The sequence below is a fragment of the Delphinapterus leucas genome, chromosome 1 (genome assembly GCF_059928025.1).
Source record: "Delphinapterus leucas isolate spDelLeu-1000000601 "Yukka" chromosome 1, BTC_Dleu_Yukka2, whole genome shotgun sequence".
Lineage (NCBI taxonomy): Eukaryota > Metazoa > Chordata > Mammalia > Artiodactyla > Monodontidae > Delphinapterus > Delphinapterus leucas.
Genome location: NC_143129.1, coordinates 189,525,040 through 189,551,310, shown reverse-complemented (window position 1 = coordinate 189,551,310; position 26,271 = coordinate 189,525,040). Strand labels below are relative to the sequence as shown.

At 58.4% G+C, this 26,271-nt stretch overlaps 1 protein-coding gene across 1 annotated transcript in view; it reads left to right on the top strand.

Moving 5' to 3' along the window:
* Positions 1-26,271, top strand: part of PRKCZ (protein kinase C zeta) — a 98,745-nt gene that overhangs the window by 67,806 nt on the left and 4,668 nt on the right. Inside the window, exons 6-14 of the mRNA XM_022598764.3 lie at positions 3,868-3,999; positions 4,573-4,654; positions 5,636-5,688; positions 8,277-8,465; positions 11,264-11,361; positions 22,836-22,922; positions 24,360-24,495; positions 24,682-24,769; positions 25,778-25,897. Coding sequence (XP_022454472.1) covers positions 3,868-3,999; positions 4,573-4,654; positions 5,636-5,688; positions 8,277-8,465; positions 11,264-11,361; positions 22,836-22,922; positions 24,360-24,495; positions 24,682-24,769; positions 25,778-25,897 — 985 coding nt within the window. The remainder of the gene's footprint in view (positions 1-3,867; positions 4,000-4,572; positions 4,655-5,635; positions 5,689-8,276; positions 8,466-11,263; positions 11,362-22,835; positions 22,923-24,359; positions 24,496-24,681; positions 24,770-25,777; positions 25,898-26,271) is intronic.

Genomic DNA, 26,271 nt, shown 5'->3' with positions numbered 1-26,271 from the left:
CAGCCCTCTAGCCTCTGCCGCCTGCTCTCTGTCTCTGCTCCCCAAGGATGCCCGTCATGATTAGGACCCAGTCTGACCTCATTTTAACTTAACTAACTGCACCTACAAAAGATACTTTTCCACCTGAGGTTCTGGGTGGACCTGAGTCTGGGGGGACACCACGGAGTCCAGTACAGCAGCCGAGCGCCCGCTGACCTGGGGACCCCCGCACGCGCTGAGCGCTCTGCCCCCCCCCACGTGGTGCGCCTCCTCCGTGCCCCTCACAGCCCCGTGTGTGCCACCTCCCACCGGGCACAGCACTCTGCCCTGAAGGTTGTGCCCGCACCTGGCACACGGGAGGTGCACACGACACAGTGGTTTATCGTTTACTGTAATGGATGACTGGGGAAGAGTCAGCGGGGGAGCCCTGGGTGCCATGTTGGGTGTAAAGAAGGGATGCGGCATGTCTGTCGGGAATGAGAAGGGCCCTAGGAGCCTTGGCAGCGTTGGGACGGGGTTCTCGGGACGTCGGATGCTGTGGGGAGGTCGGGCGTCGCCGAGTGCTGGCAGAGGGCTGGGGTGCGGGAGTGATGGGCCTGGCCGACGGGTGTGGACGTGAGACTTTGCGGTGAACCACCCAGAAGGACTGGGTGAAGCCTGGAGAAATGGGAACGTCCAGCCCCGTGACGCGAGGCCCCCATTGCCCACCCTCCTGTGTTTATTTAAGGAGAAATGGGAGCGTCCAGCCCCCGTGACGCGAGGCCCCCACTGCCCACCCTCCCGTGTTTATTTAAAAAACGGACGACCAGCCAGCTTGTGGCCGGTGGCTTCTCTTCCTGTGCATCTGGGCACCAGCTTGGTTCTGCCAGAGAGGGTCTCAGGCAGACGGGATGGGCCACCCTTCAGGACATCAGAGAACTGCTTCCCTTCGTGACAAATTGACTCATGGGCCCAGGACGAAACCCACCCACCCGGCAAGGCCGCCGGAGGGGCCTGGCCGCTACCTCCCTGCAGGTTCTCCGAGGAAAACCCATTTCTCTGATGGCAGGGTGCAGAGCCTGGCACTCCTCCTGCCGCAGCCTCCCCAAACTCTGTGGGCAAAGGCTTCTCCTCAAGGAGGAGGGGAACTTGGCGGCTGGGGGGCGGTACCCGCTCCAGCCCCGTCCCCACCCGCTCTCCCCGAGCGCCAAGCGGCTTTTCAGACACCAGGAGGCCGAGGAGGGAGCCGACCCCAAGACCCCCGACAACTCTTAACCAGCCCCGCCATTCACACGTGGGGAGGCAGGCGTGTCGCCGTTTGTCACCAGGCACAGTTCCCACCAGGGTCCTTGGGCTCCACGTCTGAGGCCGCACCATCCACCAGTGTTCATTACGGGGCTGCGAGGCCACCCCGCGTGTCTCAGGAGCTCCACGCCTGGCTCTGCGGGCTCAGCCAGATTCCCAGGGACAAGCCCACAAAGGAGGCCACTGCCCTCCTTTGCTGGTGACCCAGGGATGGAGGCAAGGGCTGTCGGCCTCACTGGTGACCCAGGGACGGAGGCAAGGGCTGTCGGCCTCACTGGCCCGAGCTCCCTGCCTGGAGCTGTCTCTGCACTGGACACAACTGAGCTTCTCGAGCAGAGAGGAAGGCTCTGCTGGGGACTCTGCTGCCCCCTCTGCTGGGGGCGCGGGGGCAGCGTCCAGCCCACAATGGGAGGCCCTGAGGCCCTCAGCCCCAGGGCCGTTGGTCTGAGCAGCTGGAACAGGGCTGAGGCAGCGAGTAGGTATTTCAGGCTTTAGGGGCCGTGCAGTCTCTGTCATGACAGCCGGGCCCTGACTCTGCCATTACTGTTGCCGTGTGAAAGCAGCCCCAGACGCCAGTGACTGAAACCATGAGCAAGGAGCCACTTCAGCAGCATGTAAGGGACTTAAAAATATTTGCACCCATTAATCTATTAAGTCACGTGATTTTTCTGAGAAATGAAGCTTGGGTTTTAAGTTTTATTTATTATTATTATTGGGTTTTTTTGGCCGCAGCTCGCGGGATCTTAGTTCCCCGACCAGGGATTGAACCCGGGCCATGGCAGTGAAAGCGCCAAGTCGACCACTGGACCGCCAGGGAATTCCCTAAGTTTTATTATTTAGTGGCACGTTTCTTGAAACGTTGATAATTCAAATCTAGTTTTGAAATAAAGAGCCTTTGGCAACATTGTGGCTGCCTCTCCTGGGGGGATGCCTGCATGTGGCCTCGATGCGACTGACGGGTGCTGGAACCCGGCAAACTCACGCTGCCCTTGATCACCCGTTGTCCTGGCCTGGACCCTGGCGAGGGTGGCTCTGTAGGAAAAGGGATCTTGGTTAATTCGCGAAGATACCAGGTGGCTGTGGGTTTGCCCCTAAATATGATCCAAGCATTGTTAGATGGTGTTCTGGAGAAAGCTAAACACATTTAGCACATTGTATAAAAAGACGTGGATTTTTGTAATGGTTCCATGAATGGTGAGCGGTCCTCAGAGATGCCGCCCCTTCCCTGAATCCCGAGTTTACTCACCAGCACTCACCCTCCTCGGGCAGAGGTGCCAAGGCCGGTGTTAAACTGGATTGGCCCGAGTCGGAGGTCTGGGGGGGTGGCCCTCTGTCCAGCCCCCTGTCTGGCCCTTGCTGCCGCATCTCAGGCCGTTCCCAGAGGGAGTCCCACAGCCCGTGTTGGCCTCCTTGTGGGAGGGATGGTTCCAGCAACGTGGGGGACTTGGGTACATCCTTCTCTTTCCTGTTACCGTAGTTGAGAGCAGGAGGGCGCGCGGGCGCACGCGTGTGGACTTGTCTTCAGCAAACCTTTATTGGGCACCCACTGTGTGCTGGGCACTGTCCCAGGTGCTGACCACATGGCCGTGACTGAGACGTATGCGCTCTGTGTATGGGGAGGGGGCTCCTTCCTGGTGGGAAATCAGTTTCTCGGTGCCCGCTGGCCGCCAGCAGCCCGTCCTGCACCTCAGGCCCACACCTCGTGAGGGTTCGCTCTGTTTCCTAAATGAGCTCCATTGCGCGGCTGGTACTGTGTATCCTTTCTGTTCTCCAGAAGTAATTTGAGACTCTCTCAAAAGAAAGAAGTTTGTTAAAAAAAAAAAGCAAAAACAAAGGCAAAAGAGGGTAAAACGCGAAAACGAGTTATGGCTGGAAAAAAACTAAATGGGGAACCTGTCGACGTGCGGACACCACGGAACTGCGAAGATGACTTTGGACGCCGAGTGGTGGGCGGGTGACCAGACTTCTGCACACGCTCACCTCCACGCATTTTGTGACATTCCAAAAACTTCTCCAAACAAGACAAAAATGATCATGAATTTCAGGTGTTTAGAACCAAGAAGAATAAAGATTGACCATTTAAAATCTTTTAAAACGCTGAGAAAAATACCAAGATAATTGCATGGAGCCCCAGAGCAGCTCAGAATCCTGACATGTCCTGACGCCAGGCAGGGTCGCTTCTGTGGTTGTCGTGTAGGTGGGTGTTTGGACGAGGGTCAGGCAGCCGGCTCTCCCACCCGCTTCTCACCTGGGTCCCTCCACCCACAGGGGGCCCCTTGGCTGTTCTGAGCGCGGCCTGGTAGGAGCTACGACTCCCACTCCAGGCCCTGCAAGCAGGGGGGGCGCTGCCCGTGGAGGGGTCTCCTCACCCCTGCCTGCCGGGGCCTCCCCTTTTCCCTCACAAGGAGCAGAGCCCCAGCGCCCTCCTTGGGGCCCTCGGTTCCCCCAACCTTGGGACGGAGCTGCCGAGCCTGGGTGGGGGCCTGGTCCCGGTTGGATGAGACGACAGGGCCACCTCCCGCACCAGCAGCGCGTCGTGACGGTGCGGCATGTCCGCGCGGCGTGGCGGGGCCCCCTGACAGCGGCTGTTTTCGTCCCGTGCAGAGAGCGTACTGTGGCCAGTGCAGTGAAAGGATATGGGGCCTTGCCAGGCAGGGCTACAGGTGCATCAACTGCAAACTGCTGGTCCATAAGCGCTGCCACGTCCTCGTCCCGCTGAGCTGCGACAGGCATATGGTGAGTGGGGGCCGGGCACAGCCTGGGCGGGTGTCCACACTGCCCCAGGGACCCTCGGCCTCCTTCTGTCCAGGTGGGGCCCTGACATCGTCCCTGCCACCCGCGAGAGAGAGGAGGGGGCTCCCGTGGGCTGCAGGGTGACGGCCCAGGCCAGCGGTCTGGGTCGGGCCCTCTTCCTGAGCCCCGGGAGCCCCCGGCACTCTTGGGGGCCGCAGGGTCCACCTAGGGAGCCTCCTCGATTGTGACGTCAGCCGTGGAACCCGGAGCTGGGGCCTGACTGCAGCCAACGCGTGATGGGGGCTGGGGGCGGGAGAGAGGAGTCAGCGTCACTGTGTAAATACACGCGCTTTCTAAAGCACCTGCCGGGAAGGTCGCGGCCCGAGGGGCTGAGTGGTCACCTCGGCCTGTGGACTCACAGGTGACTTCAATGCTCCTCCTCCCGTGTTCAGTGCGATGATGTAACAGTTGAGTGATACGTGTGTTACAGTGTGTGTTACATAACAGGTGACTTACAAGTCTCCAGAAGCTCCGTCGTGGCGCCCGCCGGGTCACTGTGTTGCCGTCTCTCTGCAGGATTCTGTCATGCCTTCCCAGGAGCCTGCAGTGGACGACAAGAGTGACGACGTGGACCTTCCTTCTGAGGAGACGGATGGAAGTAGGGGCTGCTCGCCCCGCCCCCCGGGAACACCCGCCCGCCTCCCCTTCCCCCGGGGCACCCTTTTAGATCCTCTCCTCTCACCAGGGGCCAGTACCTGGGAGCATGTCCCGTGCTCGCTGCGGGACTGGGGAGGGCTCTCAGGGCCCCCGTCGTCCGGTCAGAAGTGGGCGGGGTGGCCTTCCCTGGGTGCCCACGTCTCTGTGTGCTGCTGCCTGGGGAGCCCGGGGTGGGGTTGCCCTCTGTGCCGACTTCGGACATTCTAAGAGGCACGTAGCGTAGCGGCCACCATGGATACCCATCTCTGTGGAAAGGCCTGCAGTGCGCATGGCAGGCTACTGTGTAGTTCTTGAGTTTTAGTGGATTTTTTTCTTTTTTCTTTCTCTCTTTTTTTTTTGGTTGGGGAGAGACTTTTTTTAATGCTAAGAAGCATTCAGAGAGTGACTCTGAATACCAACTGGACTGATGGCCCAGCTCTGAGCTTCTGCAGTTCTGTGCGCCATTACAAGGGTGTGCAAGGGCCCTAGCCCTCGTTTGATAAATGAGTTCCATCCCCTGGGATGACAGGAGGCCACGGAGCATAAAACCCTTAGCACAGCACCTCACGTAAAGGAGACCCTTAACAAGTACCCGTCCACCCAGCCAGCCATCTGCGTACCATAAGAACAAAGACCGGAAGGCTAGACACCAAAATCTTATGATCCGTCACTTCAGAAGAATCACTAGGGAAACTTGTCACAGAGGCAGGTTCCCAGCCCCAGAGGTTCAGAGTCAGCAGGTCTGGGTGGGGCCCAGGAAGCTGCATTTTCTTAAGTCTCTAGTTGAGTCACAGTGGCTGCCAGGCCTTCACCCTGAGCACCGGCTGGCCTGGCGGCCTGGCCCGGGCCACTGTGTCTCCACAGAGGGGCGGGGGCCGTGGGGGTCTCAGGCCGCGTCCCCAACAATGCCTGTAACGCCGCTTTCTTCTCCTTTCTTCACTAGTTGCATATATTCCTTCAACCCGGAAACATGACAACATTGAAGATGAGCCTGAGGTGAGTAAGCACACGGCTCATCGGTGTTTTCAGCGTCCTGTTTACAGGTGCTTTAGCTCATTTCTGGGGCAGGCGTGGAAACCCGAATATGAACGAGGAGGGTTGGGGGGAGCACGGCCTTGCGGCATTGGGGATCGCGCACACTGAGGCTTCCAGGGCAGAGGTCTGTGAGGTCTTCCAGACATTTAGCACAGAGGTGCTCTCTGTACAGCCGAATGGGCAGAGAGCAAGTGAACGTGGCAGCACGTGAGCCGTTGCTGAATCTCAGAGGTGAGCATATGGTGCTCATTGTACGTACTCTTTCACCGACGCAGAACTGGGCGTGAGGGGTCATTGGCTGAGTCTGTGTGAGCCCAAGCTGCAGGCCTGGTCTGAGCCCGGGTCAGGGGACCCCTCTGACCTCAGGATCCTCTTCTGTCGAGTGTGGATAATGATTGCGCCTTTCCGTGAGGGTAAACTGAGAGCATTGTATAAACGCTTAGCACCACGCCCGGCGCACGGGAAGCTTTCCACGGCACTGACTGCCGGCGTGGCCGTTTCCACATCAGTACAGGTGGCTCAGGCCATCACGGTGGACCACAAGGGGCACCCGTGACCTCCACAAAGGAAACCCCGTGTTCTTGTGCTTTGAGAGAAAGCGGGAAGGCTGGCCTCTGGGGGCTGGGCTCACTCTGACCTGGCTGTCACGCCCACTCCAGCACCCAGGCTCTTACATTTTCTGCGGCCGTCCCCCTCCCCCGTGGCGGGAGTCCCCGTCTCTGGGACTCAGTGCCTTGTGTGGCAGGGACGTTGGCGCCCACAGGCAGCTCTCACGGGCCCTCTGGTTTGGGGGGATGGGGTGTCTGGGGTGGGGGAGTCGGCCTGTCGGGCGGCAGTGAAGGAGAGGTGGCGAGGAGGGGGGAGGTGACAGCTCCGGGAACAGGCCCTGGCGCCTCCACAGCTGGGTCTCACCAGGGGCACATCCGTTATGAAGCCCCAGAGGCTGCTGCCCCAAAGGCTTTTGGCACCGTCTTCTGCTGCGGGTGAGGGCTTCCCACGTCCTCTCCACCCAGACAGCACAGCAGGTCCAGGGCTGCCTCCCGAGCTGCACTGCATAAAAGCCTGCCTTTATTTTCTGTGTGTGCTTTCCACACTGCCCAGCAGCTCTGCAGTTCTCAGCAGACCCTGAGTGTCCTACAGTGTAACCCGGCTCTGACACCATCGACCGGGGAACAGATCCCCCAGGTCGGGGGCTCAGTCCCACGAGACGGACCCCTCCTCCCACTTTAGATGCCAGTTGCAAGTGCTTCTGAGCGACTGGCTACAGATTGGAGGGTCCCACGACCCCCTCCTCAGGTTCAATTAATTTGTGAGAACGGCCCGCGGGACTCAGAGAAACATTTTACTCACCAGATCACCGGGTTCTTTTAAAGGGTTGTAACTCGGGAGCAGCCATCTGTAGGAGGCTCACAGGGCAAGGTGTGGGGAAGGGGCGAGGGCTTCCATGGTCTCTGAGCGAGGGCCACTCCCAAATCTCCACGTATTCACCAACCCAGAAGCTCTCCAAACCTCTCCTTTTGGGGGTTTTACAGAGGCTTCATTACACAGGTGTAATTAAATCATTGGCCATTGGCGCTGGAGTCAAGCTGTAGCCCCTCTCCCCTCCTGGGAGGTCAGGGATGGGACTGACCTTCTAATCCCTGAGTTGGTTCCCCTGGCAGCCAGCTGCATCCTTAGGTGACCTAGAGGCTTCCCTGTAGTTGCCTCATTAACATAACAAAACACACCTTGCTGGCTCTCAGCACTTAGGAAATCCCCCCCAGGCTTTAGGAGCTGTGTGCCAGGAATGGGGCCCTAGAACAGAGAGGAGCTTGGTGTTACAAATCACAGCATCACAACTGGACTCTGGGTGATAAATGAGGCTCAGGAAGTTGTGGTTCTGAGCAAGGACATTTCCAGCTGGAGCTCAACCTCTGTGCACAGGACCTCAGGGAACAGCAACACCTTGAGAGGCCACACCTTTCCCAAGGTCAGTGTCCCCGCCTGGACGTCTAGATCTTTCTCCCTGGTCATTCTGTGTCTGGAGTGAGTCAGGAACACTTAGTTACCCTCCCTCCACCTAAGAATCCTCACCAGAGATAATTCTCAGGAGGGGAGCTTGTGCCCTTAATCACGTTGCCTTTCTCTTTCATCGTATATTGTTTCTAGCGGTACTTGCTTTGGAAGGTCTTTCCAGACATTAGCAAGTTATGCTTTGCAACCCCCCAGGGAGGGCCAGGTGGCCTTCCGGCCGCTGCACCGTTGGCCCCTGGGTGTGTGAGCCTGCGGCCACCTCCTCGGCCTGTCCAGGTGGGGCTGGCCCCGAGCATCCCTCCTTGCTTGCAGAAGGCCCACCGGTGGCTGATGACGGCTCTCGGATTTCCGGCCTCTTCCACCAGAAGCTCTTGGGGTTTGCTCCTGGGTGGCGCGGGAGTGGCGGCCTTTGGGACAGAGAGTCAGGACTTGTGAGCAGGATGGGGCTCTGGGCTCCGGGGCGCGGATGCCACGTCTTCCCCCATCGCGCACGAGTCCCCTTCCCGCTTCCTCCCGTTTTGTCCTCCCTCCCTCAGGACCTCAAGCCGGTCATCGATGGGATGGACGGGATCAAAATATCTCAGGGGCTCGGGCTGCAGGACTTCGACCTGCTCAGGGTCATCGGACGTGGGAGCTATGCCAAGGTCCTGCTGGTACGGCTGAAGAAGAACGATCAGGTCTACGCCATGAAGGTGGTGAAGAAGGAGCTGGTCCACGATGACGAGGTGAGGGCCCGCCTACTTGCTCCTTCGGATGGAAGTCAGCGCACGTAACCAAGTTTGCCCGTTGACCGCTTTCAAGCGCACAGTTCAGTGGCGTTTAACGCATTCACGGTGTTGGGCCACCCTCGCCAACACCCCGCTTCACACCCGCTCACCCCCCAAAAGGCCGCCCCGTCCCCATGAGCAGTCCCCCCCACCGCCCCCTCCCCGGCCCCTACGGCCACCCACTGTCTCCGTGGATTTGCCTGTTCTGGACGCTCTGTGTAAGTGGAACCGTGCGTTATGGGACTTTCTGTGTCTGGCTTCTCTCATGGAGCATCGTGTTCTCAAGGTCCGTCCACGTGGTAGCGGGTGTCTGCGCAACCTTACTTCCTTTTTAGGCCTCGGCCACGTTGTGTTTTACGGATCAGCCCCCTCGGGCTTCTCTGTTCACCCGCTGACGGGCACTGGGCTTGTCTCTGCGTCCGCTGCTTGAGTCGCGCTGCCGTGAACGGCTCCGTGCGGTTATTTGCTTAAGTCCCTATTTCCACTCGTCCTGGGTGTTTACCCAGGAGGCGAACTGCTGGGTCATAGGGTAGTTCTATGTTTACCTTTTTGAGGAACAGCTAAACTGTTTTCCACGGCAGCTGTGCCATTTTACATTCCCAGCAGCAACGCGTGAGGTTCCCAATTTCTGCGCGTTCTTGCCGACGCTTTTGCTATTTTCTGTTTTTTGACCATTGCTGTCCTGGTGGGTATGAAGTGGCTTTGATTGGCGTTCCCATAGTGACAACGTGTTGAGCTCCTTTTCATGGGCTTCTTGGCTTGACGTACTTTTGACCTGTTTCTTTGACCCCTGAACGGGGGTGACGTCCCTAAGGAGCAGAGAACTGGCTTCACGGGGAGCAGTCAGTCTGTTCCGGCGCAGCCGCTGCTGACCCGTGAGGCCGCTTGGCGCCCGTGGAGCGGGGGCCACGGGCGGGGTCCCCGGCCCAGGCTCGCAGTTCAGAGGGCAGAGCGGGGCTGCACCGAGTCCCGACCTGTCCTCCCAGCAAGTGCGTTTGTGCAGTGCTCACAGCGCCCAGCTGGCCCCTCAGCCCTGGGTGCTGAGCTCACAAGTGAGTTAGGACATCCGTGCCTCACAGCTGAGGCAGCGGAGGCCCCGGGAAGTGCGGGGTCCAGCCAGCGTCTTCACTGCCGGTTGCAGCCCCGCAAGAGGATTCCAAGCCCCTTCCCAGCCTGCGGCTGGCTGGAGGGTTGATGGTGTGTGAGGGCCGGTTTCTAGAACGCTGAGAGGAGAGGCCTCCAGAGAGAGTTACTGCTGTGGTCGCTCTCGGCATCTTCGCACGTGGCCGGGACTGGAGCTCGGACTCGGAGGTGGTCTCAGGGGAGCGAGACCCTAGGATGTGGCGCGCGGGCCAACTGTGCGTTTGTGAGAGGCGCTGCCGTCCCGTGGCCCCCGTCCCAATCCCAGGAACCTGGGAACAGGACCTTATTTGGGGAGATGTAATCACAGATCCTGCGGCGGTCATGCTGGATCAATTGGGGGGCCCTAAATCCAGTGACGAGTGTCCCTTTAGAGAAGGGCAGGGAAAGATTTGAGACAGGAAGGAAGGAAAACACACACAGAGAAGTCACTGTGAAGACAGAGGCGGAGAAGGGCCAGAGTCCCCTGGAGGTGCAGGAAGGACCCTCCGCGGGGCCCTGCCCACACCCTGAGCCCAGAGGCTTCTTCCTCAGATCAGCGAGAGGATACAGTTTGGAGGATTTGAGTCTCGAGGTCTGTGGCGTTTTGTTAAACTAGCGTGGGGAGTCCGGCAGGCGGGGGGCGGGTGGACCCGGGGGCGTGGGGGAGGAGGCATCACGCACCCAACGGCGTTTCCTTCCTGAGCACCCGGGTGGCCCAGGGCCTGCGAGAACAGACACAGGGACAGTCAAGGGCTCTGTTGGAGGCCTGCTCTGCACATGAGACGCTGAGTGCGGACACCAGGTGGCCATTGCACGAGCGAGTGGAGCTGGGGGAGGTGGGGCTGGTCAGACGGAGCCATGCCGGCCAGGGCGTCCCTGGGAGCGAGGGGCAGAGGGGTCAGGACCCAGCCCCAGAACGAGGAACCCAGACGGTCTTTGGCCACCAAAGGGATGCTCACTGAGAGTCTGCTCGTTTTTCCAGAAACCTTCAGGGGAAGGCAGGCTACCGTGGACACATCCCGTTCCCTCTCGCTTCCCAACCCCTGAGACAAGAGGTCTAACCTGGGGAATTCGGGGAATCTCGTCCGACTCTGCTTTCTGGGGTTGTAATGGAACCAAAGCCGAGACTCTCAAGCTGAGTTTTCCCCAAGTTCCAGTGTGGATTGGGAGGGAGATAGCCCTGCCGTGGGAGCTGGTGCTTGGGAGGTGGATGTGGGGTGTTGGAGAAACCTCCATTCTCTGTTTCCTCCTGTCTTAAGTGGAGATGATAATACAGACTTTCCAAGGCTGCCACGGGCAGCACATGGGGCAGTGCGGGAGAGCCTGTAGCCCAGAGGCCAGTGCACAGCTGGTGATGGTGGCTTTGGTGATGGTGGTAGAAACGGTGAGAAATGTGAATGGTGATAGATGACAGGTAACGATGCTGACGGTGGTGGGGATGGTGAAGGTGAAGGTGACGGATGGTAGTGGGTGACAGTAGTGGGGTGGCGATGGTGGTGGGGGGAATTTCTCAGCGGGCGTTTTCTTTTCCTCTCTGCATGGTCACCCCTCAAGCAGAGCTGACATTCCTCTCTTGCCTCCCCTTCTCCAGGATATGCCCGTGAAGTGTTCACACCCCCTGGCTTCTATTTCAGGACATTGACTGGGTACAGACAGAGAAGCACGTGTTTGAGCAGGCATCCAGCAACCCTTTCCTGGTCGGCTTACACTCCTGCTTCCAGACAACAAGTCGGTAAGAGAAAGGGGGTGCTTCTGGGATTCTGCTGCTTTCTGACCTGAACCGTGTGGAGGCCGTGTCGTCACGAGGTTTCTGCCGTCGTCTGTAGGGTCCTCCTGTCTGCAAGTATGGGGGCTTTTTGGTTCCTCAAACTAGCTGTGTTGTTTTCATTGGCTGGTGTCATTCATATTAAGTAAATTTCGTACAAATGAAGCTAAATTCTTTAATTCTGTTTACAAATTATTTACTGAGCGCATCCCACTGACACAAGCACGGGATCAGGTGTTGGGATGCCACTGTGAATGGGAGGCCTGTCCTTGTGCTTGTGGATCTCACTGGTGAGTGGAATAAATGAATAAATACTAAACAGCCTCACTTAGAAGCTTTGGACATATTAGAATTCGACTTTAAAAAGGTTTGGAACTACTGGTCTAGGATAGTCAACGTATACTCAGTTTGGAATTTTTTCGGCCAGGTGACTTGAACTCACACAGTTTGTTTACTTGAAAAGTTACTGTGTTCTGGGTCGGGGTGCTCAGGACCCACCCCCAGGTTCGGTGACTTAGGAGAACTTGCAGGACACGGCACATCGTCAAACTCAAGGCTAAGGCTTACCGCTGTGAAAGGATGTAAAGGGAAACGATGCACGGGGTAAAGTCGGGAGGAGACCAGGCATGAGCTGCCCGGAGTCCCTCCCTGTGGAGTCCCACAGGACACCCTGAATTCCTCCACAGGGAATTGTGAAACTCGGGATTCACTGGGGGCGGGTCACGTAGGCACCTCTACCTAACACGTGCCAAAGTCCCACACTCCCAGCCAGCAGCAGGTGTTCAGTGTCAACCGTGTTGTTTGTGCCGTGTGATCACAGTGAGGCACGCTTATCACTTGGGGAAGTTTTATATCAGCGCAGGGAGCCAGTGGTCGAGCGAGGCCCGACTCTGCTAGGGCCCGGCGTGCAGGCAAGCCTCCCTGCGCGACGGTCTCGGTCCTGCTCTGGCCGCTCTCTGCTCGGGGCCTCGTTGTGATCAGAGCAGTGACTCACCCCCCGACACCCCCCGCACCCACCCCCGCCTCTCTCGATCTTCAGCCCCCTGTTCCCACCGGCACTGGCGCTGCCACCTTCCCAGAGCTCAGTGATTCTGCCTCCTGAGTGGGTCTCAGACCCTCCCTTTCCCCCTGAGCCCCAGCTGCAGCCTCCTCGGGGCATCCGGTCCCTGGGGCACCAGGCTGTCAGTTCCCCCACGTTGGAACTGAGCCATGTTTCGAGAACATAGATCTGAAGTATCCATCACCCGCTTCAGAGCCCCCCGACCACTTTCCCAGTTGCTTCTGGGAGACAGTCCAGGCCCCTAGGCGTGTGGACGAGGCCCCTGCAACCAGGCTGCCCCTGGGTCCCTCTGTCCATCTTTGCCGCCCTGCCTGCCGGGCCTCTTCCCCCGCCCGGGGCTCCGGGAGGGCCCAGCAGTAGTGTCCGGTGCGCTTTCCTCACCTCTCTTTGGCTGTGACCAGTCTCTTGGGATTATGGGGCACGCCCGAGGGTGTCCCCCCAACCCCACGCTCCCTAAACGTATTGTGAAACGAGTCTTGCTGTGTTTTTCAGTTAACTTCACTGTATGAACTTGTAGGGCGTGGACGTACGAGGGTCAGGTGTTTCAGCCTCACTTCCAGCCCTGTTGTAGGAGCACAGCGCTTTCTGCACTCACGTCCCGGAAATCCGCCGGCTCACGTGTTCCCAGGTGCGTTAAGGTTAGAATTGGAAACAAAAACCATCCCGCAGGTGTTTCTGTGTGAGCCCCACGATGCAGGTGCGCACTGTAGCGCCTTTCCAAACTGACGTGAGAAGATGTGTTACGGCCTTCGCATTCACAGCCGGGAGGCATCCCAGGAGTCATTAGCCTCCGTGTCTAGTTCCTTTGCCTCCCACTTCTATGGAATCCGTCAATGACGTCTAGAAGCACCTGAGACCTGGTTAGTCAGGATAGGGTGTCTCTCCGGGCTGTTTCCACGTGCCTGCTTTGACGCCGGTTTATGATATACGCCTGTCCCCCACCACCCACGGTGTGAACTCCCTCAGAGCAGGGCCGGGTGGGGTGTTTTTGTGCTCCCAGCAGTTGGTTCATACCTGGCACCTCATAGGCAGTTGTGGTGTTGAAGGATAATTTTTTTAAGGTACATGTCCTTGGTACAGATATAAAGTGAGCGTGTGTCAGCGTTTATGTGACTCACTGATTAATGAGGGACTCGTCAGAGGTTACAGCCCGCTCACAGGAGAATTCAAGATCCCGCACACGTCGGGTGACGGGGACCCTGGGACTGGCCGATGCCTGGTGCCGAGCCGGCCGGGAGGCCGGGAGGGGCCCCACCAGGCAGACTTCCTTTGCGAGTCTGTGGATGGCATTGTTGGTGTAGAACGCACCCGGTTGGAAAGTGGCTCAGAGACGGAGGGAGACCCCGGAAGCCGTGCCCTGGGAGGGTGGTGCCAGCAGAGCCTGGTTCCTCCGGAGACCCCGTCCTCATTTCAGTCTTTCAAAGCCTTTTGTGGTTCTCCTGACAGTGGTACCAGCAGAGGCTTGGAGCCGACAGCTGGGCTTCACGTGCCAGCCCCCCCCTTACTGTCCGGGCGACCTCGCACAGGGCACCCTCTCTGGGCCCCGTCTCAGCCCTGGGACAGGGAATGGCAGGGATGCCCACCTCAGCGGCTGTGGCTGTGGGTCCGTCAGTGAAACGTTTATAGCCAGGAAGGCCCCGCTCCCGGGGAACCGTGAATAATGTAAGCTTCGGCTGAAAGGGCCTCTCTTCTTGGGGGTGCTGGGCCTTGGAACAAACAGACGGAACCTCGTGTCTGAGCCCGCGAGGACATAGGAGCCAGCAGCTGCCCCGCCCCACGTTGGGCGGCTCTCAGCACCGCGCCCACTGCTGCTGGCGAATGAGGAGCGAGGCCACTGGAGTCGGGAACTGGGAGGTGGGTGGGCAGGGTGGCGGCGGGGACGTGGCTGGGATGGGCGTGCGGGCCACCTCGACTCTTCCCGTGGGCTCCTCGCCGAGCTGCCGCCCCGAGGGCCTGCCGTGCTGCCAGGAGCCGGCGGAGCCCTTGCAGCGCCACTGAACACAGCGGACACCCGCTCCACTCCGGAACTGCGCTCGCGGGCCGCCACCAGCAAAACTCTGGTAAATAAGACAGTTTCTCACGAGCAGTTATCAGAAGGGGTTCTCCGGATGGGAAGAAAATAAGCATTTCTTTTTTCTCCCCAAATCCAGTAGTGCCATCCGGCTCTGCCATGTTCCATGTTCACTTATGGACGTGGAGTCCCGAGCCTTACAGTCATTAATGTCGCCACGTGTAGACACAGGGTACAGAGCACCATGTGTGTACAAACGTATGCAGATGGTACAGTGGGGCTTTATTTTTAATTTTTTTATAAATGTATTTATTTACGTATGTATTTATTTATTTATTTTTGGCCACGTTGGGTCTTCGTTGCTGCGCACGGGCTTTCTCTAGTTGTGGCGAGCGGGGGCTGCTCTTCGTTGCGGTGTGCGGGCTTCTCATTGCGGTGGCTTCTCTTGTTGCGGAGCACGGGCTCTAGGCGCACGGTCTCCCCTAGTTGTGGCATGCGGGCTCAGTAGTTGTGGCTCGTGGGCTCTAGAGCGCAGGCTCAGTAGTTGTGGTGCACGGGCTTAGTTGCTCTGCGGCATGTGGGATCTTCCCGGACCTGGGCTTGAACCCATGACCCCTGCATTGGCAGGTGGATTCCTAACCACTGCGCCACCAGGGATGTCCCACAGTGGGGTTTTAGTGTAAAATAAACATCTGTGTTACGGAAAAACCATTGTTCGTATCCACATAGCCCATCTTTTCTACACAACAGCCAAAATTAACTCCGAAATGGCCAAAACAGGGGAAGCGGCTTCAGTTTAAGCTATTGTGGGGAAAATGGGTGATCGAGAGATGGTGGCTGGAAATCGATTTCTCCCTCCCCCAGCCCCCCACGTTAGATTGTAGTTTGGGGACCTTTTTCTCGCTTCTGCGTGGTCTCAGATCACAGATGAGCAAGCCACCAGTAAAGTGTTTACAGTCAACTTGCTGTTCCAACATAAAGCCTTTTAACCGTTGGCCCAGTTGGTTATCTGTGTTTATGTACGGACGCGGGTGCTTCTTACCCTTCAAAGAAGAACACAGCAGCTGTGCCTTGTTTGCAGTGCCCGCTTAGACGCTAAACTCGGTTCTTCTTGGTTCCCGGTGCCTTCGAGATGTGAAACGCCTTGTGTGTTGGCCTTTGTAAATCGCACCTGAGGACTCACCTGCAGCTCTGGAGAGACCTCAGCCTGGACGGGGTCCCGGGGCCCCATACAGGGGGGCCACAGCACACACGTGTACCCTGGGAACGCCGCCAAGGCGGGGTGGGGTGGGGGCAGAGCCCACGAGGGACGGTCGCACGGGTGTGTCCCAGGGGAGGCGGCTGTGCCGGGGAAGGATGAGGAAAGGCTTGACAGTGGGACGGCTTCCGAAAGCACCATGATCCTCAGCCGGGGACGCAGGACCTGCTGGGCGAGGAGGCCTGAGGGAGGCCTAGAGGGAGACGAGGATGGTGAGTTCGCACAATGCCAGGGAGAGCGTGGCAGGACTGACGAACGCTTGGCGCTGCTGGGGCGGCAGGCGGGGTCCGACGTGGAGAGCTGGGGGCGCGGGGCGAGCACGTGTCCAGTGGGCGGTGTGGACGTGGGGCTGGGAAGCGGGGAGCCGAGGGGGAGCCGGGGCCACGTGTGTTGTCGCCACGGTGAGAAGCCGGCGGGCCTGCGGTGAGCAGACCCCGGGCCCAGTCTGACCTCCGCCCGCTCCTGATGGAGGGTCAGGGAGATCCGGTTCTCGGGGGCCCTGGTGGTGGTCACGGGACACCTGTGACATCTGCGTGAGGATGCGCCCACGGGGCCGTGCACGCGGCAGGAGTCATCCGCGACCTTGAGGGGCAGGTGCTCCCTCCTTGGGAACGTGAGTCACTGTACTTTCCAAAGGCAGCACATGTGTTCCAGTCATAATTTAAACCCGGAATAGAAAGCGCGGCGCTGAGTGACAGTGGGCGTGGGTGGAGCCACGTCAGCCTCTGTTCTCCACCTGGATCCCCTGCATCCCCTAAAACGGTCCGGACGCAGCCCTGACCCCTCAGGCTACCAAGCAGGGCCCCTCGGGCTAGACTGCCCGGCACGAGGGCGCACGTGGGGAGAAGCGAGTCGAGACTCCCTGGAACACTCAGGAGGTTTCAGGACTTCGCTGTATTTTTCCATCGTTTCCATCTCTCTGGAAACGCTGTGGTAGCTGTTGTGGATCACCCCACAGCCCCGGACAGTGAGGGGCCCTTGGGGCGTGGCCTCCGTCCGCCTAGCCCAGGGGCCTGAGTCCTCCCGCCGCTGTGCCCACACACGGCCTTCACTGAGTATGATTCCTTCTTTCTTCCTAATCTGGTGGCGACTGGCTGCTTTCAGACCAGGGCAAGTGGGTGGCGGGGACGTGTTATTACCGCGTGCCTGGGGATGGACGTGCACCGGCGTGGGACGTGCTCTCCGTGAGCTGGCGTCCTTGGACCATCCCGTTAGGATGTGGTGACTCCGGTGCCCCACGCAGCCACTGCCTAACTGAGATGACGTCCTGTCCAGCTGCACGCCTCCCCTGGACAGGGCCTCGCTAGAGCCGGGCGTGGGGGCTCCTTTGGTCGAAGTAACTGTCAGGACCAGGCCTGAAACTGCGCTTTTGCCAACTATTAAACGACATCAGAAACCACGTAAAAGGGTAGCTCCTTTTTTAAAAAAAACTTGACGCCATTTCAAAACGCAGCAGAGCGAAAGGAGGAAGTAGCTGTTGTGCGCGCTCCCTGGCCTTACCGTCCGCACGTTCTGCTGTTTGTTTTCCCTTTTGCTGTTTACTTCTCCACGTGGACTTCGGAGTCAACCTGTCCAGCTCCGGAGAGGAAGACGGGGCATCCTTATGGTGCAGGCTCTTCCTGCTCAGTCACGTGGTTTCCCTTTCCATCTGCTCTTTCGGGAGATCTTAGTTTTTCTCCGTGCAGTTTTCAGTTCCTCGCTTCATCTTTGTCCTGAGTGTTTCTCTCTTCTGTTTCTACTGTAAGTGAGGCCTTTTCTTCCATTAGAGCAACAAGCAGCGTAACGCGGTTTCTGCACATTGATTTCGGGCCCTTTGCCTCATGATTCTCTTTCTCCAGTAAATTTCAGGTGGTTTTCTTGGATCTCCGGCTGTGCGGTGATAACATCTGCAGACGATGCTTCCACCCCCTCCTTCCCGATTCGTGCCCCTCTAATGACCTGCCGCATTTAGGGACTGGTGGTGGTGGACACACCTGTCCCCTTCCTGACCCCAAGGGAACGCGTCTGGTGTTGGCACTGAGGGCCCAGCGCCAGCTGCTGTGGGCCGGCGGGGCGTCAGGAACGCAGAACCAGACCACGCTGGCATTCCAGTCAAATGTGTTGGCGTTTGCTACACCAAGGGGCCCAGGGGCACTGGGGGAGGCAGGGAGCAGCAGGGACCAGGGTCTCCACCTGCGGCCATCGCCCTGAGTTCCGGGTCCACAGGGGCCCCGCCTGACAAGGCTGGAGGCTAAGGAGGTGCTGCCCCTGTCTGGCTTTTGGGAATAGGCTCACCCCCTACGGACTCCTGGACCCCATCATCCCATCTCCCCCAGAGCCTCAGAAACGCAGCTCAGAGACTCCCAGTGGGGAGGTTACAGACACGCCAATAACCGGCATGGAGTTACAGTTTGTCTGAAGGAAGTTTACACCTCTTTTTATTTTATTGTCAAGAAAGAATATGGAATTTTTCCAAAGGTCTTCTCACCATTTATGGAGGTGATTGTTATGATTTTTACTCCTCGGGGCCTCCTAAAATGATGAATTGTATCATTATAACCTATTTCCCAGGGTTGAACTCCCCTTGAATTCCTGGGAAAACGCGTGCCTGGTCTTAGTGTACAGTTTTGTTAATGTGCTTTTGAATTCAGTTTTCTGATCTTATTTAGGAGTTTTTCATTGATGTTTTCTGATCCATCTATAGTTCCCCTTATACAATCTTTATTAGATTTTTGCATTTTCCTTATTTTTTTACTCTCTGGAACATTGTAAATCTCATTGAAATGATCTCTTGGCAGGATCCCCTGAATCTGCTGGGGCCTATGGTGTTTCAGAGGGCAGCTTCCCTCTCTCCACCACCCAATTGCGTTTGCTGTAATTTTTATGTTTTTTAGGCGTGCCACCCTCCTGCCGGTCCTCCTGTAGCTGCTTCGCTGTTTTGGTCTCTCCTGCTTTGCTCAATTTCATCATGCGGCATGACTCCCGAGTCTGGGAAGGGCTGGAGTTCACGTTCCGTGCGTCCTTCACGTGTGAGAGCACAGGCACTTGAGCCAGGCTTAGCCAGGTCCCCTTGCCCTCGAATGCAGACGGGCGCTTGGTGGTGTGTCCGTCCAGCACGCATCGTCCACGGGGAGATGGAGACAAGCTGTTCATCGCCCCCGCTCCGAGAGGAGGTTTTTCTGGGCCTGGAGTTGCCAGCTTCCCTGTTCTGTTGGCAGCTGCCCCGGAGCCGTGGGCTGTGTCTGGTTTGCATGCTCACCGTGATCGCTGTGAGCATCCTTCTGAGTCAGGGTTTTCGTTCTGACCATGTCTGTCCTGGGGCTTGCCTTGCGTTTCTGATTTGTGTTTTCATCCGGGAATGAGGGTGGTCTCTCCCGAGATGCTCCCTTTGGCCCTCAGCCTCCTTTCCTGTCTGTCGTTCATTGTCGGGAGCCCAGGTGCTTGTCTGCTTCCTCTTTTCCTTTCTTCGGTCCCTGAGCTCCACTGGGGGGCAGCCACCCCTGAGATGGGGGGTCGGTAACTGGCGGTGGGGCTCCAGGCTTGCGTTCTGGATTCATCCAGATCAGCCGCTATCAGATCTTATTAGACAGTAACTGTGTGATCCTGGGAAAGCTAGTTCACCTCCACTGCCTCGGTGTCCCCGTCTGTAAAATAGGGAAACTCCTAGAACCTACCGCACGGTTCTCAGGTTAAGTTTTATACACAGACGTGCTTGGAACAGTGCCTGACATTTTGTGAGGGCTGTAAAAGCTGCTGTTCTTGTTATTTTTTACACCAGCGGGGTCTACACTTTTTTTCAAAAGACCAGATAGTAAGTATTTTCACCTTTGAGGGCCACATGGTCTCTGTGGCATCTACTCACTGGGGTTCAGACAGACAAAGACAGTGTTCCGATAAAGCTTTATTGACAGACATGGGCGGGGGGCCAGATGCAGCCAGCTGCTGGTGTCCATGTGGCATTACCTCTTGATCTCAGCACACTGTCCCATGCCATCGGTGTCCCCTCTGAGCGAGGTATGGGGCTGGTGGCTTTTTTTATATATATATAAATTTGTTTATTTATTTTTGGCTGCATTGGGTCTTCGTTGCTGCACGCGGGCATTCTCTAGTTGCGGCAAGTGGGGGCTTCTCTTCATTGCGGTGCGCGGGCTTCTCATTGCAGTGGCTTCTCTTTTTGCGGACCACGGGCTCTAGGTGCACGGGCTTCAGTAGTTGTGGCACACAGGCTCAGTAGTTGTGGCACGTGGGCTCGGTAGTTGTGGCGCACGTGGCATGTGGCATCTTACCGGACCAGGGCTTGAACCCATGTCCCCTGAATTGGCAGGCGGATTCTTAACCACTGCACCACCAGGGAAGCCTGGGGCTGGTGTTTTATCCCATGGGGGCTGTGGGGAGGTAGGGGCCTGGCCTGACTCATCCCCGGGCTGAGGAGAGCATCTCCCATGCAGGTGGGGCCACGGTCCCCTCTTCCCCTGCCCCCAGCACCCTCAGCCGTCGGATAGGCCCCACATCCCAGGTTTTCCTCAGGTGATGGGGGTCAGGCAGGTAGGGCCGGCCTCTGGCCTCTGCTCCTGCCCTGGTCCCAGCCTGTGAGTTGACTGTGGTGTTTACTCCCCTTTCTGTCTCCAGCTCTTGATGAATCCTGTTTTGCGAGGTTTTACTATATTTTGCACATTTTGTTATGTACCGAGGAAACGTAAGCTGCTGTCTGGGCCCCAGGGGTGGCTTCTTTCCCATCCTGGCATCACACACGTGCCAACTCTGCCTGCGCCATGGCAGAGCCCCGGGCGTGAAGCCCAGAGACGGCCTTCAGCTGCGCTTGGCCGTGGACATCGGGGCGTTTTGTCATAGCAGCCAGCTTGTCTGAGTCACACAAAACGTTGTCATCAGGGTGAATCAGCCCCTGGCGGCTCTGGTGGGGTTTTGCTCTAAAGAAATGTTGAAGGTAGTACACCTGAAATAACACAACGTTGTAAATGCAGCGCACTCCTGTAAAAATTAAAAAGGAAAAGGAAAAAGTGAAATGTTGGAAGTAGTATTAAGATTTATTTGCAGAACGAAAAAAATCTTCAGCTACACAGTTGCTTTAAGAAAAAAAAACATCCTTTTCTGTTCTTGTAGCTGATCAGTTTCACAAATTAAATAAGTTCCTTGATCGGCAAGTTACCTGAGACCCGGGGCCCCAGGTGACAGCCACAGACCAGCTGAACGTGTCCCCGCGTCCACGCGTAGAGATGCGGCTTCTCTTGAAACTCCCTTGACGGGCTTTCCCCTGGATACAGAAGGGAAACTACCATTGCTGCTGCTTCTCTGGGTTCTTAAATGTCCCCTTAGATCTCTTCTGCTCCCTAAGCCATCCTGTTGGTGTCTGTCTCTAGGATTGGCGTATTTCTTTCTTTTCTCTGGAATGGCGTGGCTTTCTGTCCCTGTGTGGGCGGCCACACCCGTTCCCTGGGGAGCGCGCGCGCTGGGGCGAACACACCTCCCGGGGCTGCATGATTCCGGGTCCTGGCGGCAGACACCGTCCTGTGCTTTGATGCTACAGAGTTGTTAGTAAATGGTTTCTTTAAAAACCGTCCGGCCTTACGCCTCTCCCCAGGGGTCGAGGACCTGCATAGCACTTCCCTCAGGGCAGCTGCCAGGATCAGACGTGCACACACGTTGGAATAGTGCCCGACGGTCAGCGGGGGCTGTGCAGCTGTCGTTTGCCCTCGCTGCCTGTAGCCGGTCGGCAAGCTTTCCCCGCCTCTCACCTCTGCTGTAGTGTGAACGCAGCCACAGGCAAAATGTGCCTGAGTACAGTCTGTCTGCAAAGCGGGCGGACCCGTGTCAGGGCCAGGGTTCCTGGAGCCTTTCCGAGAGCATCCTCTGGAGGCAGGGGAGACGCCCTGCCCCCACAGAGGAGCTGGGTTTCTCCGGGATGACAGGGAAGGCTCTGGCTGCCCACCCAGTGTTCAGGCTTTTGTCTCCACTTCTGCTGTTTATGTATTTGGGAGTTGTTTCTGGTCTAAACATGTAATCAGAGACTCGGAAGGCGATTCGCAGCTCGTTCACTTGCCCCGTGTTAAAGGACGTCATCCCTGAATCAGGGATGCAGACAGGCTGGGGGGCCGGCGGGTTTGCTCCCCTCCGTCTGTGCTCCCAACTCTCCAGAAGCGCCCCAGAGGAGCCGTTGACCTAAAAATCCACGAGCTGCCCTCAGCAGGGTATTTCTGGAAAATCGTGTGTGAATTTCATTTTGAAAATGGAACCTTATTAAATGCGAGAAGGATCTTATCAGAAAAGAAACCACATGGTAAATGGTAAATTTGGAGACTTGAAGGGCCCTGCCTGCATCCAGAGGACGGATCTGTCGATCACAGGGATCCTCCCGCCGGCAGCCCCGACCCCGCTGCCCCCAACACCCCTCCTGGAGGGCAGCCGGCATCACCGACTCCCTGTGGCCAGGTCAGCGAGCCTGACCCCCTCCCCCTTGGGACCTGCTGTTCAGGGAGGGTCCCACCCACTCCTTCCCCTCCTGGCTGCCCAGCCTACTGGCAATCTTGCGGCCTCTGCCTCAGGCCCTCCTGGCCAGCGCACCTGTGCTCTCACCTGGGCGCCTCCTCCCCCTTCCGCCTGCCCGTGCCCCCTCCCTGGGGTGCATCCAGACAGCGGCCAGAGGGTCATTTGCGTCACCTGGTTTGTGCACCTGCCCTTCTGGCTTCCCCTTGGCCTACAGGGTGGTCCCTCAGCTCTCTGCCCTCCCCCGTGGCCCCTCCCCGTCCCCCCACCACCCGGGCTTCTGCTCCCTGGGGAGGCCTTCTGCGGCCACCCAGACACATAGTGCCCTCCCTGCCCCAGTGGGCCTCCGGCCACCAGCCTGCCTTATTTTTGCCTTTTTTAACGAAAGGCAGGCCTGGCACCCCTGGGAGAGCAAATAACTGTGTTGGAGGCAGCGAGTGGTGAGTTCCTCTCCTGAGTTTTACTGCATCGGGGTCAGAGCTGAGCGGCTTCCCTCTGACCCCAGAGCGGGGCGGGCAGCCCCGGTCACCGCCTTCCCTGGGCCTCTCAGGAGGGTGACCGGCCAGAGAGGGGGACCCGTGGGGGTCCCGGCCGCGCCTGTGACCCTGGCCTCCCCGCCACGTGTCCCACAGGTTGTTCCTGGTCATCGAGTACGTCAACGGGGGCGACCTCATGTTTCACATGCAGAGGCAGAGGAAGCTGCCCGAGGAGCACGCCAGGTGGGTGCAGCCGGGGGCCGGCGTCGGGAGGAGGGAAGTGGATTTGGGGAAGGGGCACAGGGGGTCACTGCCTCCTGCCAGGGGCCAGGCCAGAGCCGGGAGGGTCCTGGGAGTGGCCGACCCCCCGGAGCGCTGCGTGTGCGGTGGCGCCGTGCTTTCCCCTGTTTCTGAAACGGGGTGAACGTCCCGACCATCAGCTTAGCCGCCTGGACGGCAAGGCCGCTCCCCGCCATCTGCACGGAGGTACAGCAGGGGCTTGCCTGGAAGAGGAAGACCATCTCCGTTTCTTTTTAAATGACTCTCAGGGACACTGACCCCATCACCGCCACGCAGCCTTGGCCTCACGGGCGGGTGGGGCGTTTATTTCCACCCCGTACGTAGCTCTTTCCTGTTTTCCATATTTTTCTCTTTTCCTCATTTCCTCACTGGAAAATAATTCCACGCGGCATTATGAGTCACCATAGATCCTTTTTGGGGGGAGGCGGGTAGTCATTCAAGAAGAGCGAGCCCCACACGCTCATGTCCTCTTTTCCTAATTGTGGTAAAATACACATAATATAAAATTACTGTCTCAGCGCATTTATTTGTAAGTTCACAGCTCAGTGGCGTTAAGCACATTCATGGTGTCGTACAACCATCACCACCGTCATCTCCAGAACTTGCTCATCTTCCCAAACCGACGCTCTGGCCCCATGAGACACTCACTCCCCACCCCTCCCCCAGCCCCGGCCGCCACCCTCCTACTTTCCGTCTCTATGAATCGCCTCCAGGGACCTCGTAGAAGCGGGATCACGTAGGATGTGGCCTTTCGTGCCTGGCTTATTTCACTCAGCATCGTGGCATCAAGGTCCACGCACGCCGGAGCAGGTGTCAGAATCTCCTCCCTGTGTAGGGCTGAATATTACTGCACTGTGTCAATGGACCACATTATCCAGCATCTGGCAATGGACACTTGTGTTGCTTCTGTGTTTCAGCCACAGTGGATAGTGCTGCTGTGAGCACGGGGGTACAAATACCCATTCGAGTCCCTGTTTGCAGTTCTTTTGGTTATATACGCAGAAGTAGTATTGCTGGGTCACATGGTAATTCTATTTTTAATTTTTTTGAGGAGCCTCCATACTGTTTTCCACGGCAGCTGCACCATTTTACATCCCCACCAGCAGTGCACAAGGCTTCCAGTTTCTGCACATCCTCACCAGCACTTGTTCTTTTCTGTCTGGGGGGTTCGGAGAGTGGCTGTCCTGGTGGGCGCGAGGTGAGGTCTCATGGTGGGTTTGGTGTGCATCTCCCTGACCACTAGGACGCTGCGTGCCTTGTCCTGTCCTGTCGGCCCACGCGCTCTTCAGCGGAGGATACGGGACGTCTGTGTGCTTGGGCCCCCGTCCCGGTTCCTGGTTGGCTTCTGTCTGCTGATGACGGGTGTCACCCCCTCCCCAGGTTCTACGCTGCTGAGATTTGTATCGCGCTCAACTTCCTACACGAGAGGGGGATTATCTATCGGGACCTGAAGCTGGACAACGTCCTCCTCGACGCTGACGGTCACATCAAGCTGACGGACTACGGCATGTGCAAGGTGGGCTCCCGGCCCGCTGCCCCCGCCTGCCTCTGGGGGGTCCCGGGCAACCCAGCGCCCGCTCCGTCTCGTCCTGGCTGCCGGGCTCCGGCCGCCCCCACGTCACCGGTCCTCTGTTGGTTCTCTCGCCGGCGGGGGTGTGTCTGGCGGGCCCCTCCCTCCTGGTAACTGGCTTTATCCCTACAGGAAGGCCTGGGCCCCGGTGACACGACGAGCACTTTCTGCGGGACCCCGAACTACATCGCCCCGGAAATCCTGCGGGGAGAGGAGTACGGTGAGCGTGGGCGGGGCGCTAGGGCGCTGGGCGCAGCGGAGGCGGGGGAGCGCGCCCCAAGCCCTGGGAGTTTCCTCTCCCTGGGGACTCGGCCACGGAGCAGAGAGAGAGGGAGGTGGGCCTGCCTGGGGCCAACCCTGCCGGGGCTCCCAACCAGGGGCTCTGGGGCCCTGGCCCAGCAGCCGGGGAGAGGGGGCTTCCTAACCAAATTGCACTAAAGTGCACACCCTTACCTCGTCCCAGCCCCAAGCCACTAACTGGCCTCAGTCCCCAGCTGTTGTCCTGTGTGTCCACCTGAGTGTGCCCTGGCGAGGTCACTGAACAGGATCCCTCTGGTCAAGGAGCCCGAAGGGCTTGGGCAGGAGAAGACAAAGTAAAGACAGAGCTGAGGCGGGTGTCCCGAGCCAGTGGGTGCCGCCCTCTGGAGGGGGTTCCCAGAGCCGCTAGAGCCGCGCACAGCCCCCATGGACACTGGAGCTTGTCACCCCTTCCTTGGGTTCTGCTGTTTTCACATCACAAATATACCATCGAATATTTCCGCACATTTTCCTTGCTGTTAACAGTCGGGGGGCGGGTAGGCAGGGTGGGCAGGTTCTCGCACCCTCAGATACCTGGGCACCCAGGAGGCTGATAGGGTTGAAGTCACTTAGTAGCCAGAGAAGGACAGACGGCAGCTGTGGACCAGAGCAGGGAGTCTAGAACCTGGCCCGGGATGGGAACCCCGTGTGTGATGGAGGTGGACAGCTGCAGACCCTGGGAGCAGCTGGCCGTCCGTGGACTGCCTCGATGTGGAGACAGCTTTGCAGCTAGTAAGGGGGAGCCGAGCGTCCCAGGGACAGTGGACAGAGGGGAGGCCAGGCTGCCTGGGAGATGCCAGTGGACAGAGGGGAGGCCAGGCTGCCTGGGAGACGCTGGGGACACGGAAACGCAAACTGTCATGACCGTCGCCCCGTGACGGGACAGCACCGCCGGAGAGGCCCGACCTGACAGGCCTGCGCTCTCCCCCAGGGTTCAGCGTGGACTGGTGGGCGCTGGGCGTCCTGATGTTCGAGATGATGGCTGGCCGCTCCCCCTTCGACATCATCACCGACAACCCCGACATGAACACCGAGGACTACCTTTTCCAAGGTGCGTGGGCTGTGCGTCCAGCTGCCTCCACACCCTGCGAGATTTCCCCTTGCAGAGGTGCAGGTCCCCAGGCTGGTCCCCGCGGCTGCCACAGACTAGGTGGGGCCACCCGTCCACGACCGGCTCTCAGGGAGCAAAGCCCGGGCCGTGGGTGTGGGAACGGCCGTGGCTGGGGGGACACGGCACTCTCACGCCCACGGGAAAGAGAATCTGTCCCGATTTAGCCCAAACTCCCTTCCGCCCATGCCAGGTGTGCACATGAGTCCCGGGCAGCGGCTGTGCTCAGCCACAGTGCTGCCCCCTTCCAGCCACGGCTCCTTGCAACCTGGGCCCCGGGCCAGAACTGACAGCCCCGGCATGCTGGGGCTCAGGGC